The sequence below is a fragment of the Ahaetulla prasina genome, chromosome 1 (assembly GCF_028640845.1).
Source record: "Ahaetulla prasina isolate Xishuangbanna chromosome 1, ASM2864084v1, whole genome shotgun sequence".
NCBI lineage: Eukaryota > Metazoa > Chordata > Lepidosauria > Squamata > Colubridae > Ahaetulla > Ahaetulla prasina.
Genome location: NC_080539.1, coordinates 102,581,899 through 102,593,041, shown reverse-complemented (window position 1 = coordinate 102,593,041; position 11,143 = coordinate 102,581,899). Strand labels below are relative to the sequence as shown.

Genomic DNA, 11,143 nt, shown 5'->3' with positions numbered 1-11,143 from the left:
ATTGTGTCTTTGGATGTATGCTTGAATTTGCATTTTTGCATTGAACAGGGTTGAACTGAATGACTACTTTTGATTCTGATTCTCTGATGTGACAAGATTGGATTGTTTCAGGCACTTTATCTCATGAATAAAACAATACCTTTCATGACTTCTGCAGTTGATGCTATTGCTAATTCTGAAGCACGTAGCCAATAAAATGAATATATATGCTTCTGGCAACAGCAATAAGAAAGCCCTTACAGCCATTGCAAAACATGGTTGAGATTTGATGACAAACTCTTAAATGAGTGCACACCAAAATTTAATGGATGGCCAGACAACGTTTGCTTCACCTGATTACGTCTTTGTGACTTTCTAGGATGCAACCATAGATTGTTGTATTGTTCCTGACACTATATCTGCATATGCATTAATTCATAAAATGGCTTTCTGTCCTTTTGAGGGAGAACGTATAGTCCTTTTTTCAATAATATAAGGGTTTTACTGGTGGATGTCTGCAAACTGGTCCTCCATCAATATCATTAGTTTGATATTAAAAAATTGGATTACGCCAAAGTCTCATTTGGTAGAACATCTTTAATTTTTTTTTTAATTTACATTTATATCCCGCCCTTTTCCAAAGACTCAGGGCGGCTTACAGTGTATAAGGCAATAGTCTCATTCTATTTGTATATTTACAAAGTCAACTTATTGCCCCCCCAACAATCTGGGTCCTCATTTTACCTACCTTATAAAGGATGGAAGGCTGAGTAAACCTTGGGCTGGGCTTGAACCTGCAGTAATTGCAGGCTATTGTGTTCTAATAACAGGCTCCTAACAGCCTGAGCTATCCACTGAATGGTATTAGTCCCAAAATATGTTTCTATCCAGTGAGACTGTTCTGGAAAGTCTTATTTTTGGATCACCCTCTCAGGGATTCCAAATGTGGCCCCTTGAAGAGTGGTGGACTTCAACTTCCAGAATTCTCCAGCCAGAAACTTGCTCATACTTATAGCTCATGCTGCTGGGGAATTCTGGGAGTTGAAGTTCACCATTCTTCAAGGGGCCACGTTTGGACTCCCCTGATCTAGACATATCTGTTACGAGCATTTCAGTGAAATCCATTCTGATCTCCGCAATGGTGAAATCCATTTTTTTTTACTACCGGTTCTGTGAGCGTGGCTTGGTGGGCATGGTGTGGCTTGGTGGACATGGCAGGGGAAGGATACTGCAAAATCTCCATTCCCACCCCCACTCCAGGGAAAGGGTATTGCAAAATCTCCATTCCCACCCCCACTTCAGGGAAAGGGTATTGCAAAATCTCCATTCCCACCACATTCTGGGGCCAGCCAGAGGTGGTATTTGCCGGTTCTCCAAACCACTCAAAATTTCCGCTACCGGTTCTCCAGAACCTTTCAGAACCTGCTGGATTTCACCCCTGGATCTCCGTAACTGGTATATCTAAACACAAACATGAAGCAGTCAAGAATGTATTGTCCCGAAACTGAGGATAGGCTCTTTCAGAGGAAATATGCTGGGACACATTTCTTGACTAACGTTAGGGTTTGAATGTGCTACTTAATTTTTGCTGAACTCCTCACCCCCTCAAAAAACAAATGAGACATCACTTGGCTTCCGAGATTCAGGTTACAAGACTTGCTTGTGAAAGTTTAATCCTTCTTTAAATAGGGTTCACTGTTTTGGTGGTCAGAACAGGCATTTGGGCCTGAAAGCAAGGTAACAGCAATTTGGAGGAATAATCTTTGTTTAATAATCTGCACGACTTTCATTTCATGAAATATTATCCAGCAGCAACTTTTGATCAGCTGTTATCCATTTATATCATATAACTAAGGCTTCCAGAGTTTCCTTAGTAATAGCAAATTTTACATTATTTTCTAAAACATTTGTAAACAAGTTACAGGTAGTCCTTGATTTATAATAATTGAACCCGTGATTTCAAGTTGTAAAGCGGATCACCACATGACCACCAGATTTTATGACCTTTTTTTGGTGTCTTTAAATGAGCATGATAGATATGAAGCAAACCCATGATAGTTAAGAAAAAACAAAATGTAAATTGCAGTTACATGTCCACAGGATGTAGGAAAGAGCCATAAATACAGGCTGGTGCATTTATGGGCTGAGTGCCCAAAATGCACTTCGAATCCTGTGATCCCTTTTTTGGGATCTGTTGTAAGTGGCTGGTTATTAAGTCGAGTACTACCTGTGTCTCAAACATCCCAACCACCTTACAGTTATATAAAACAACAAATAAAGTTCATTTAGTTGCTAATGTCATGTAGAAACTGAAAAATGTGACCATCAGTTCTGGCTGGCTCTTTCTGGCTGCTTGAAATTCTTGGTCTGTAAGTACAATGGATAAAGTTGTGAGTTGCTGCTGAATTAGAGCTATGTGTGCACCAGCCATTCAATATTTATGGCTTTGAAAAGTCAGAAAAGTTGAGTAGGTGGAAACCCTTATTCTGTCCGTTCACTGTTTTCAAGTACGTTGATTATATATGTATGTTTCCACGAGGAATGATACGAAAATTTATGAGATAACCATGAGGTGAACCACTCAAGCAGAATACTTCAGCAATCATTTTGTAGCCAGTATTCTATTTGTAATAGCCCCTAGAAACATCTAACTATTAATTTGGATCTGACAAGGGTTTTCAAAAGATATTTTTGCAGCACTCTACAAACTTGCTATAGTTGCTTCTCATTTCTGCGTGATAGATGTTGTCAGTTCAATGAAAATCTCAGGTATAGACTTGCTACTTATTAATGATTCATTTGGCTTGTCTTACAGACTCTGCCTGCTTGGGTGGGGCTATTGGATCAAAGACCTGGTGTTATTGCTCTTACATGTAACACTGCTTTCTGCTTTGCCTTTGTAGTAATTTCTAATATTTTAAAATTGGTTTGGAGACCAACCTGCTCTCCCATTCTCCAAAGTGCAATCACAATAAATTATACAGTACAATGTAATAGTATAGAGATCTTCAAATAGATTTTCTAATGTCTAATGCTGAGAGATTCCTACTGTGAAATTGGTTCTGGATTCATCCCTAATTTGAATCTCTTCAATACAGGTGGTAATGTATAGCTAGAGGATCTCAGACAAATATTATCAACTATTTTTCAGATGGTTCTTCACATTACTGAGATAATATCTCTCAGTTGTTTTGAAGAATCTGATCATTATTAGGCCTAATTCAAATTTCTGTTTATAGTCCCCATAAAAAATATTCACATCTGACAGCTTTTGTAGAAATGTGAGCTTTTGTCTAATAAAAGAAACAGGAAAAAAAAATCCCAGCAAATGGAATCTATTAAGGCAAGGTTTCAAATACTAAGGGGGTTATAAATGAAAATCTTAATATTGAAACTAGGCTAGAATTCTTCAGATGTGATCCAGTTTTAAAAACATGTGAATTCAATAGATAGGCATAAAATCATATAGTCTAGCTAACATACTGAATCATTGTTTAATTCAGGGGAATCGAAGGACAAACTCAGGTACTAGATTGTGGTCATACATGTTTGAATAATGACAATTTAAAAATAAGGCAGATGAATTATTTGTAATATAAAATACGAATGCAGAACAGGAGTTCCCAATCTTGAACCATGGACCAGTACCTGTCCATGGCTGGTTAGGAACTGGAGTGCACAGCTGGAGGTGAGTGGCAGGCGAGTGAAATCAAAATCATTCGCCTCCGCAGTCCATGAAAATATTGTCTTCTATGAAATCCTCTAGTGCAAGAAGTTTGGGGACTGCTGATGTAGAATATAGGAACAGAGGTGTGCCATTTTGCATATTTTATAACCCCAAAAGAATTGGCCGCAAAAGGAACAGCTAATTTTTGAAAGCAAAAATTAAATGCCACACCCAGGTTTGAGGCGTACCTGTTCTAGTACTGGATCTTGAAAGATTTCCAATTTTAGTTTACTTTTCAAGTCAAATTTTATGACTAAAGATGTAATCTTAAATGCAAATACAACCATTCTAAACTTGGATATGGATCAGTGTTAACACCGTCATTTCTATATCAGAAAGCATATGACAGAGCACTTCATATCAGATTCCAGCTTAAGGCATATAAATTTAAAACAAAAACATTTGTTTTCAGAAATCCAGAACATTTCCAAAGACTTAACTATGATGAAAGTAGCAGAAAATTATAAGGCGTACTTGTTAGGTAATTAGGTCAAGATGCCTTATGTTTGAAATACTAGAGAGTAGTAGGAAGGAGTTCAGGTTTTAGCAGCACAAATAACTGGAAATATTTCTTTTTAATCATACCCGATTTAAGCTTCAAATGTTTGAACTTTAAATTCTAGCCTTACTAATTTACATAATAAATGAACCCAATTGATCTATGATTTTTTGGGTTTATATTCCACATGAGTATAAATCTCTGTACCAGTTAATATATTGCTGATAGTGATTATTTATTTATTATTTGGTATCCCACTCCCGGGACAGATCAAATAAGTAAGATTGACAAATTTAAAGGGAATGAAATCAAAGTCAATTTAACTAAATAAATTTGTTTGAAAATAAAAAAACTAGAAATACTGATTGACTCAGTAGTTTAGGGTTTGCTATTCTGGCATTACATTTTACTACTTTTAAATTCATTTTACTTTCATCCCTAAGGCTTGCTAGCTTTTGCTGTCTCAAGCACACTTACCTCCTCCCTATTTATTTATTTAATAATAAATAAATTATTTATTTATTTAGTTTATTTGGAGCATTTTGAGAGTAGGCTTTCCATAGGAGGACTTACCCGTTTTTTAAAACTTCCGGTGGAAATGACAACTCTTAATTTCTAATTTAATTTAATTTAATAATTTTTACTAAATGATAGAGAAGCTCTTGGCTTTACCTGAATGAGAAATAAAGCAAATTCAAACACCACCAGTAATCATGGGATACAACAGCGTGTATTCTATGAAATTGAAGATTTGAAAGCACTTGTAAAGCCATATTATTATGAAAAACAGCAATATTTAGGGAAGTGATGGAGATGTCATTTTGGGGAAAAATGCATCATTATATGGTGCTAATCAACTTCTTCCATGTCAGTATTTGAGAGCTTCAACACTGGATGATCTGGACCAAGTTCTACTGTGTCCCCCTCTGGTTCCTGTGCTTTGGGCATGGATGTTGGATCAATACAGCAGTCCTGATTGCCTTGTGGCTTGCAAGAAGCCAATATCTCAGGAGGACAAATTGGGTCACATACTTCGCGATCATGTAGTTCTTCCACTTTTTCTTCATTGGTTGGGATCACAGGCATATTCACATGAGTCACCATGAAAGCTGTAGCCAAATCTTTTGGGATAATTTCACTGGTGGCAGATGGCTCATCAATAGCCTGACTTGTAACTGTTGTCTTATTCTCCAGACTATCCTCCACTCCAGCTTGTTGTTCTTCCTCCTCCTCATCATCTTCTGCTTCCTCTTCCTTGTTCTCTTCAGGGAATTGTGCTTCTTTTATTTTTTTATACAATACATTCCGTTCCTCCTGCAGAGCTCTGCAAAGATTTTCTAGTCTTTGAATTTTCACTACAAAGCATTCATATTCCTTGGCCCTCATTGCTTTCTATGAGAGAGTAAAAAAAGCAAAACATTTGAAGGCTGCCAAGCTGATACAGAAGAGAATCTAAATGGCCAGACAAATCTCTCCTCCATTTTTGTTTGCTTGTTCAAATATTACTTAAAAAGGTAACCTCAAGATCTTACCATTCGCTTGCCATTTCTGCAAAATTTGTGGTATTCTGGACCTTTTATTCCCTGAGATTTTACATTTAATTTATGCAAATCTATAGAGCCAGCTAAGACTTCTTAGAGATGCTAATTTTAGCTGGCAGGATGCGAAAGGGTGTGTGTGAAAGGGGAAATTGGGAAATTACAAATTATAGCATGTTACTGTTAGCCTTTCACTTCTGCAATGCATGAAGCCAGCCCAAGTCATTTTATTATTGCATTTAAATCATGTTAAAAGTCTTTTTTTAAAAAATATTCTGCCTAACTTGCTCAGTGAAAAATGTAAATGGAATAATTGGATTGTGCAAATGTTATCCAGTGGCTGCTAAGTACTCCAGTTGACCATGCATGCTGACAGCTAGATTGCCTCTGAATTAAAGTGTAACCCCAAATTTCAGATTTCTTTAATTTTGTCGTTTCAATTCCCACATGCAACAAGTGCTTACATAACTCTGTTACTTCATTTATTAACTGCCACTGAGCAGACAAGTAAGTATGAACAGTACTGGAAATCTTTCCAGTAATAGTGATGTCATAGCTCCATTATTAAGAACATTTTAATGAAGAAGATTATATGGCTTTTATATGCAACTGATTTTAAAATTTGGTTCGTACCTCTTCTATCATGTCCAGTAAAGCTTTGTTACAGTTCTCAAACCTTGATTTCCACGTGGCTGTATCCTTTTCCAGTTTTTTCATTTTCTTTGTCATCTGTAAAAAAAAAATCAAAATCTAGTGAACAGAGCAGGAAAGTTAAATTTGACTTTTTCTAAATGGTTTTCCTTAGGGCTGCGTAAGCTAATTAAACTCTCACACAACCTCCATATTAATTTAATGGATATTGTATGGGAATCCTAGAGTCGTAGATGGTTCCCAATTATTGCTCTCAAGGATACTTGGCCAAGATACATGAGTGTATCTATTCATGTGACTAAGCTTCCTTTCTCTCTCCATATGCTATTTGATGTAGTAGTCTTCAATTTTCTTGAGACTGGGTGTTGTGGCCCACTGGCAGCCAGCAGAGCTGGCAGCAGAGTCGAACAGTGTGGAGGTTGGGGAGGAACTTGGGCCAGTCCTGGGGGTTGGCGAAAGCTCAGACGAGGGCTCCTTGTTGGAGGCAGAGAGGGAGATAGATAGCAGCGAGACAGAGGAACAGCTGGAGCGCGTTCCCAGTGCGCGCATGTGCAGAACTGCCAAAATTAACAAAAAAGGGTTGACTCAGGAGTAAGGCCACACCTTGGAGATAATTGGCCCCTCCCATAGGAAATAAAAGAAGAGCAAACGGGAGTGGGCTTTTGCAGGAAATAATTTGTTCATTCCGTGACTCTGAGAGACTGTTCCAAGTTTTGTCTTGTACTGCGGTTGGAAACAATTTACATAGCAGCTTGCCAAAGGAGATAAGGTGTGTTGAGAACGGGTGGGTTTCAAAACCTGTCGCTATCAGTTCGCTCGTGGGCACGCTTGCACTCATGTGCGATGCTTCTGCGCATGCTGGATTGGGTGAACCTGCCGCTGCCAGTTCGCCCGAACCAGGGAATACCGGTAGCAGCACACCACTAGTTGAGAAATATTTCTTTGAAACATTGTTTGGACAAACCTTACTGACTGTGAATGAACGTAATTCACAGTAGTGTAAACATTGCTTCCTGCTTGTTAAGGGAGGTCAGAGCACTGGAAAACACATAAAGGGAGTTATCCATTCTACTGGTGGATACTACTTTATTAATAGACAGGCACACTTCGTGTAGACAGACATTCCCCATGAAGAGGGAACAGAAAATAGTAAGATATTGGTGGATATATTGAGATTCTATTAAATATTCCCCATTTGAGTGACTGGACTGAAAAAAACATTAGAGATGGGGAATATTTCAGAAATTACCCTGCCCACCAAAACCTAAACTGTATAAATACTCATATTTTAATTATTCTCTTTCCTTGCTTCTATGTACCAGTATTTGTTTCATGATTTCTTATTCCTATCTATAATTCTTTCAACAGTTTTCTTGTTAGTTCCATCTAGCAACCTGTGCTGCACCACATTTTTAGGAACATTGCATGACTTCCCATCCTGAAAACATAGGCTGGGGGAAGGGGAAGGGGAAAATCACCCAAACTGGTTAGCCTCCCCATGTTCCCTTATATCATAACTACCTTTTTTACATTTCTATACCTTCATCTACGGGGGAACAAAATGGTCTACAACAAAACCATTTATTTTGAACAGCAAGCTATGAACCACCAGCAGAAAACTAATTAATTAAAATAATGTAAATTATCAGTCTATAACAGTTGGAAGCAAATGCATGAGGGCTTGAATAAAGGGATCAGGAAGGAAGGAAGGAAGGAAGATCTCATATGTTGCAGAGATGTTTTTTCTACAATGATGAGAGAAGGAATGGTAGGAAACCCTTTCCTACATTAATATCATATTTCATGTCCAAATACAATGCAAATGAATTTTTCTGCCTTCTTCCTGGAATTGTACTTTAGGATTCAAATATATGCTTTCATATCCAAAAAGTATGTAAATAAGTTTTGATGCCAGCCCTAGCATTCATTCTTATTTTGACTACTGTGGTCACATTATGAAGATAGAATGGTGCATAATAAGGGAAAATCAAAGGTGCATAATAAATACATATGACCACGCAGTTGCCAAAGTACTTTAAAACTGATATCTTGGCTCTTTTTTCCCCTTTCTGGAGATTATCAGAGTAAATATCAGTCTGTATGTAATATTACAAAACATAAGCATGTGAATACAGATATAACACTTGCTATTTTTTTTTCTGTTAGGCAAGCAGGAGTAGGTGATCTTACAGAATGCTGTTGCAATAGCATCATCAATTTATATATGTTTTCCAATTTTTTTGAAAAAAAAATAAATGAATAATACAATGACAACTTAATGGTGATTTTGTGGATAATTCTAAGCAGTGAATAAACTGAAAATATTACCAGCTTCTTAAATAGTTTGTAGGGTTGACGTCAGCATGGAACATTTTTCATAAGAATCTGTTTTCAGCTTAATACCATTTCATTCTATTCCATTAACAACATTCTGAACTGTTATAAATTTAACCAAATGAATTAATGATTCTATCATCTGATCACTGTTTCCTGAGCTTTTAAAAAACATGGTCTGTGGCGTCTAGCAGTAGGGTTTCTTTCACAGTTTGATAAACCATGATAACCAAGAACTTCACAGTCTTTTCATCTCTAAATGAAAATGCTTACAAGAAGATAACAAAGCAAGAGAGCTAAACGGATGGCATTAGAACAAAATAGTTGTGTTGAGTTGTGATTATAAATACAGCTTTTATTATGGCTAATGCCATGACCTTCATTTTATTATGGCTAATGCTATGACCTTCAGAGTCCCATGTTTTGCAAATAAATCCTAGTAATACAAATGGCCTTAATATTTACAACATGAACCTTTCATGGACATTTTCATATTATGCTGCAAACTCAAAAGTTCACAGAATTGTATTACACTGATTCCATAAAAAATGGCTAGGACAGAACTTTGTTTCTATCCTTACAGGGCCTTTTAAAAGCATTCCTTTCTAAAACATGAAGAAAATTGTACCATCAATTGTCACTGTATTTCAGGGCTGTGACATTGGAGAACTCTGAAGGATCAATGGAAGGGCTGGAAAACGCCATGAGCTACATAATAGTTGCTCCCAGTCTACACATGACCGAACAATCTATTTATTTGCTTAGTGGTTTCCAAAACCCTGAAAACTCCAGCCCTGTTTTATATTCTTTACTGGAGAAACCAACCAACCAAAACTCAAGACTTTATATAACAAAAGCTAAATAAATGAACTGATCTAAATATCTGGAAACACGATAGAGCAATCTAAGTTCCAGCAGATCCTTAGATTATCAATACAGAAGTTACAGCTTTATAAATAAAAAAAGTGGTTGGAAAGTCTTGAAAACCAAACGAAATCAACCTGAAAAGACATTCAGTGGTGTCATTTAACAACATGGAAAGCCTAGGGTTGAAATGCAACGTGTAACCCACCTTGTCCATTTCTTGTTTGAAGTTGGCAAACACTTCATTGCTTTTTGTTAGCGTTTTCTGAAATTCTTCAAAACGTTCAGAATAGAGAGTCAGCTGCAATCAAAGGGGGAAAAAGGTGATCAGTTACACCCACCGTTGCACAATAATAGCACTCAATTCAGTTCAATTCAAAAGATTGCAAAAAGATTGTGAGATGAAACTTTTAGCTTGAAATTTAAATGTATCTTAAAAGAGTTTGCAGAAGAAGAAATTTCCATCCTCTTCAAAGCTGACTGGAAAAACAAGATGTTCCTGAAAAATGGGGATGTGGTGTAAGTAAGGACTGGGAAATTGGGCTTGGATCCTAAAGGAAATTATATTAAGGAGATTCATTAAAGAAAGTTTTTCCTTCCGAAGAGTTAGGTAATTATTACAACTTGTAGGCATTCCAGATGCATTTTCTAAACTTTTAACTCCCAGAATTCCTCACGTTTCTCCAGGCTACTTGCATTTCAGCAATAACGTGGAGTGCCATAGGTTGCCTCTCCCTGCTCTGCTGACCCAGATAAGAAAGGATGCTAATATTGGGATAAAGGAATCCAATGTCTTACATCAGAGGTGTCAAACTCGTGCCCTGCGAGCCGGATGCGTCATGTGCTGGCCACGCCAACCCGTTTTAGCAAAGGGGGAAAAAATCGTGATACATCACGTCATGACGTGACGCTGCAAGTTTGACACCCCTGTCTTACATGATCAACATGGCATAAAGAATAGTTTCCTAACAATTTCACTATTTCTAATGTTTAAAATTGCAAATTGCTAGCCCTTAAGACAAGGGTGTCAAACTCTATTTCATTAAGGGGAGCTTCAGGGTTGTGTTTGATCTTGGAGGGCGAGGATGGGCGTGGCCAGCTCAATATCACTTGTATCAGGAGCACCTGTGGTGGCCCAAAGGCTCTGCCAGTGAAAACGGAGCTCAGAAGGGCCACCCGTGGCCCTTGTGAGCTCTGTTTTGGGCTGCAATGGCATCCTGCAACCCTCTGCCAGTGAAAATGAAGGCAGACTTCCCAAGCTCCACTGGTAGAGGTAATGTGGGCTGGTCCTTTGCTGTTTCCAGGGCGGCCCTGTGGGCCAGATCTAAGCACCCTCGGCCCGGATCCAGCTCCCAGGCCTTGAGTTTGACACCTCTGCCTTAAGATGTTCCTAAATGCTAAACAAATGTAGATAATCCCACTTATTTAGCTATATGAAGTTTGGGAGATAATATGTGTAATTAAGGACAATATATTTTTTCCCCACTGTTTTTCCTACCTTGGACAAAACCCAGCTTCAAATACTCTACCATCCTTGATGCTTTATATAAC

The 11,143-nt window shown here is 37.7% G+C and overlaps 2 protein-coding genes across 4 annotated transcripts in view; one reads left to right on the top strand and one right to left on the bottom strand.

Annotated features, from left to right (window-relative positions):
- Positions 1–11,143, top strand: part of HECA (hdc homolog, cell cycle regulator) — a 76,843-nt gene that overhangs the window by 26,495 nt on the left and 39,205 nt on the right. The gene's annotated exons all lie outside the window — the stretch shown is intronic.
- Positions 5,050–11,143, bottom strand: part of TXLNB (taxilin beta) — a 33,477-nt gene continuing 27,383 nt past the window's right edge. Inside the window, exons 8-10 of the mRNA XM_058170684.1 lie at positions 9,801–9,893; positions 6,377–6,472; positions 5,050–5,597 (exon numbers count right to left, since the gene is read on the bottom strand). Of these exons, the coding sequence (XP_058026667.1) occupies positions 5,055–5,597; positions 6,377–6,472; positions 9,801–9,893 (732 nt within the window). The 3' untranslated portion in view covers positions 5,050–5,054. The remainder of the gene's footprint in view (positions 5,598–6,376; positions 6,473–9,800; positions 9,894–11,143) is intronic.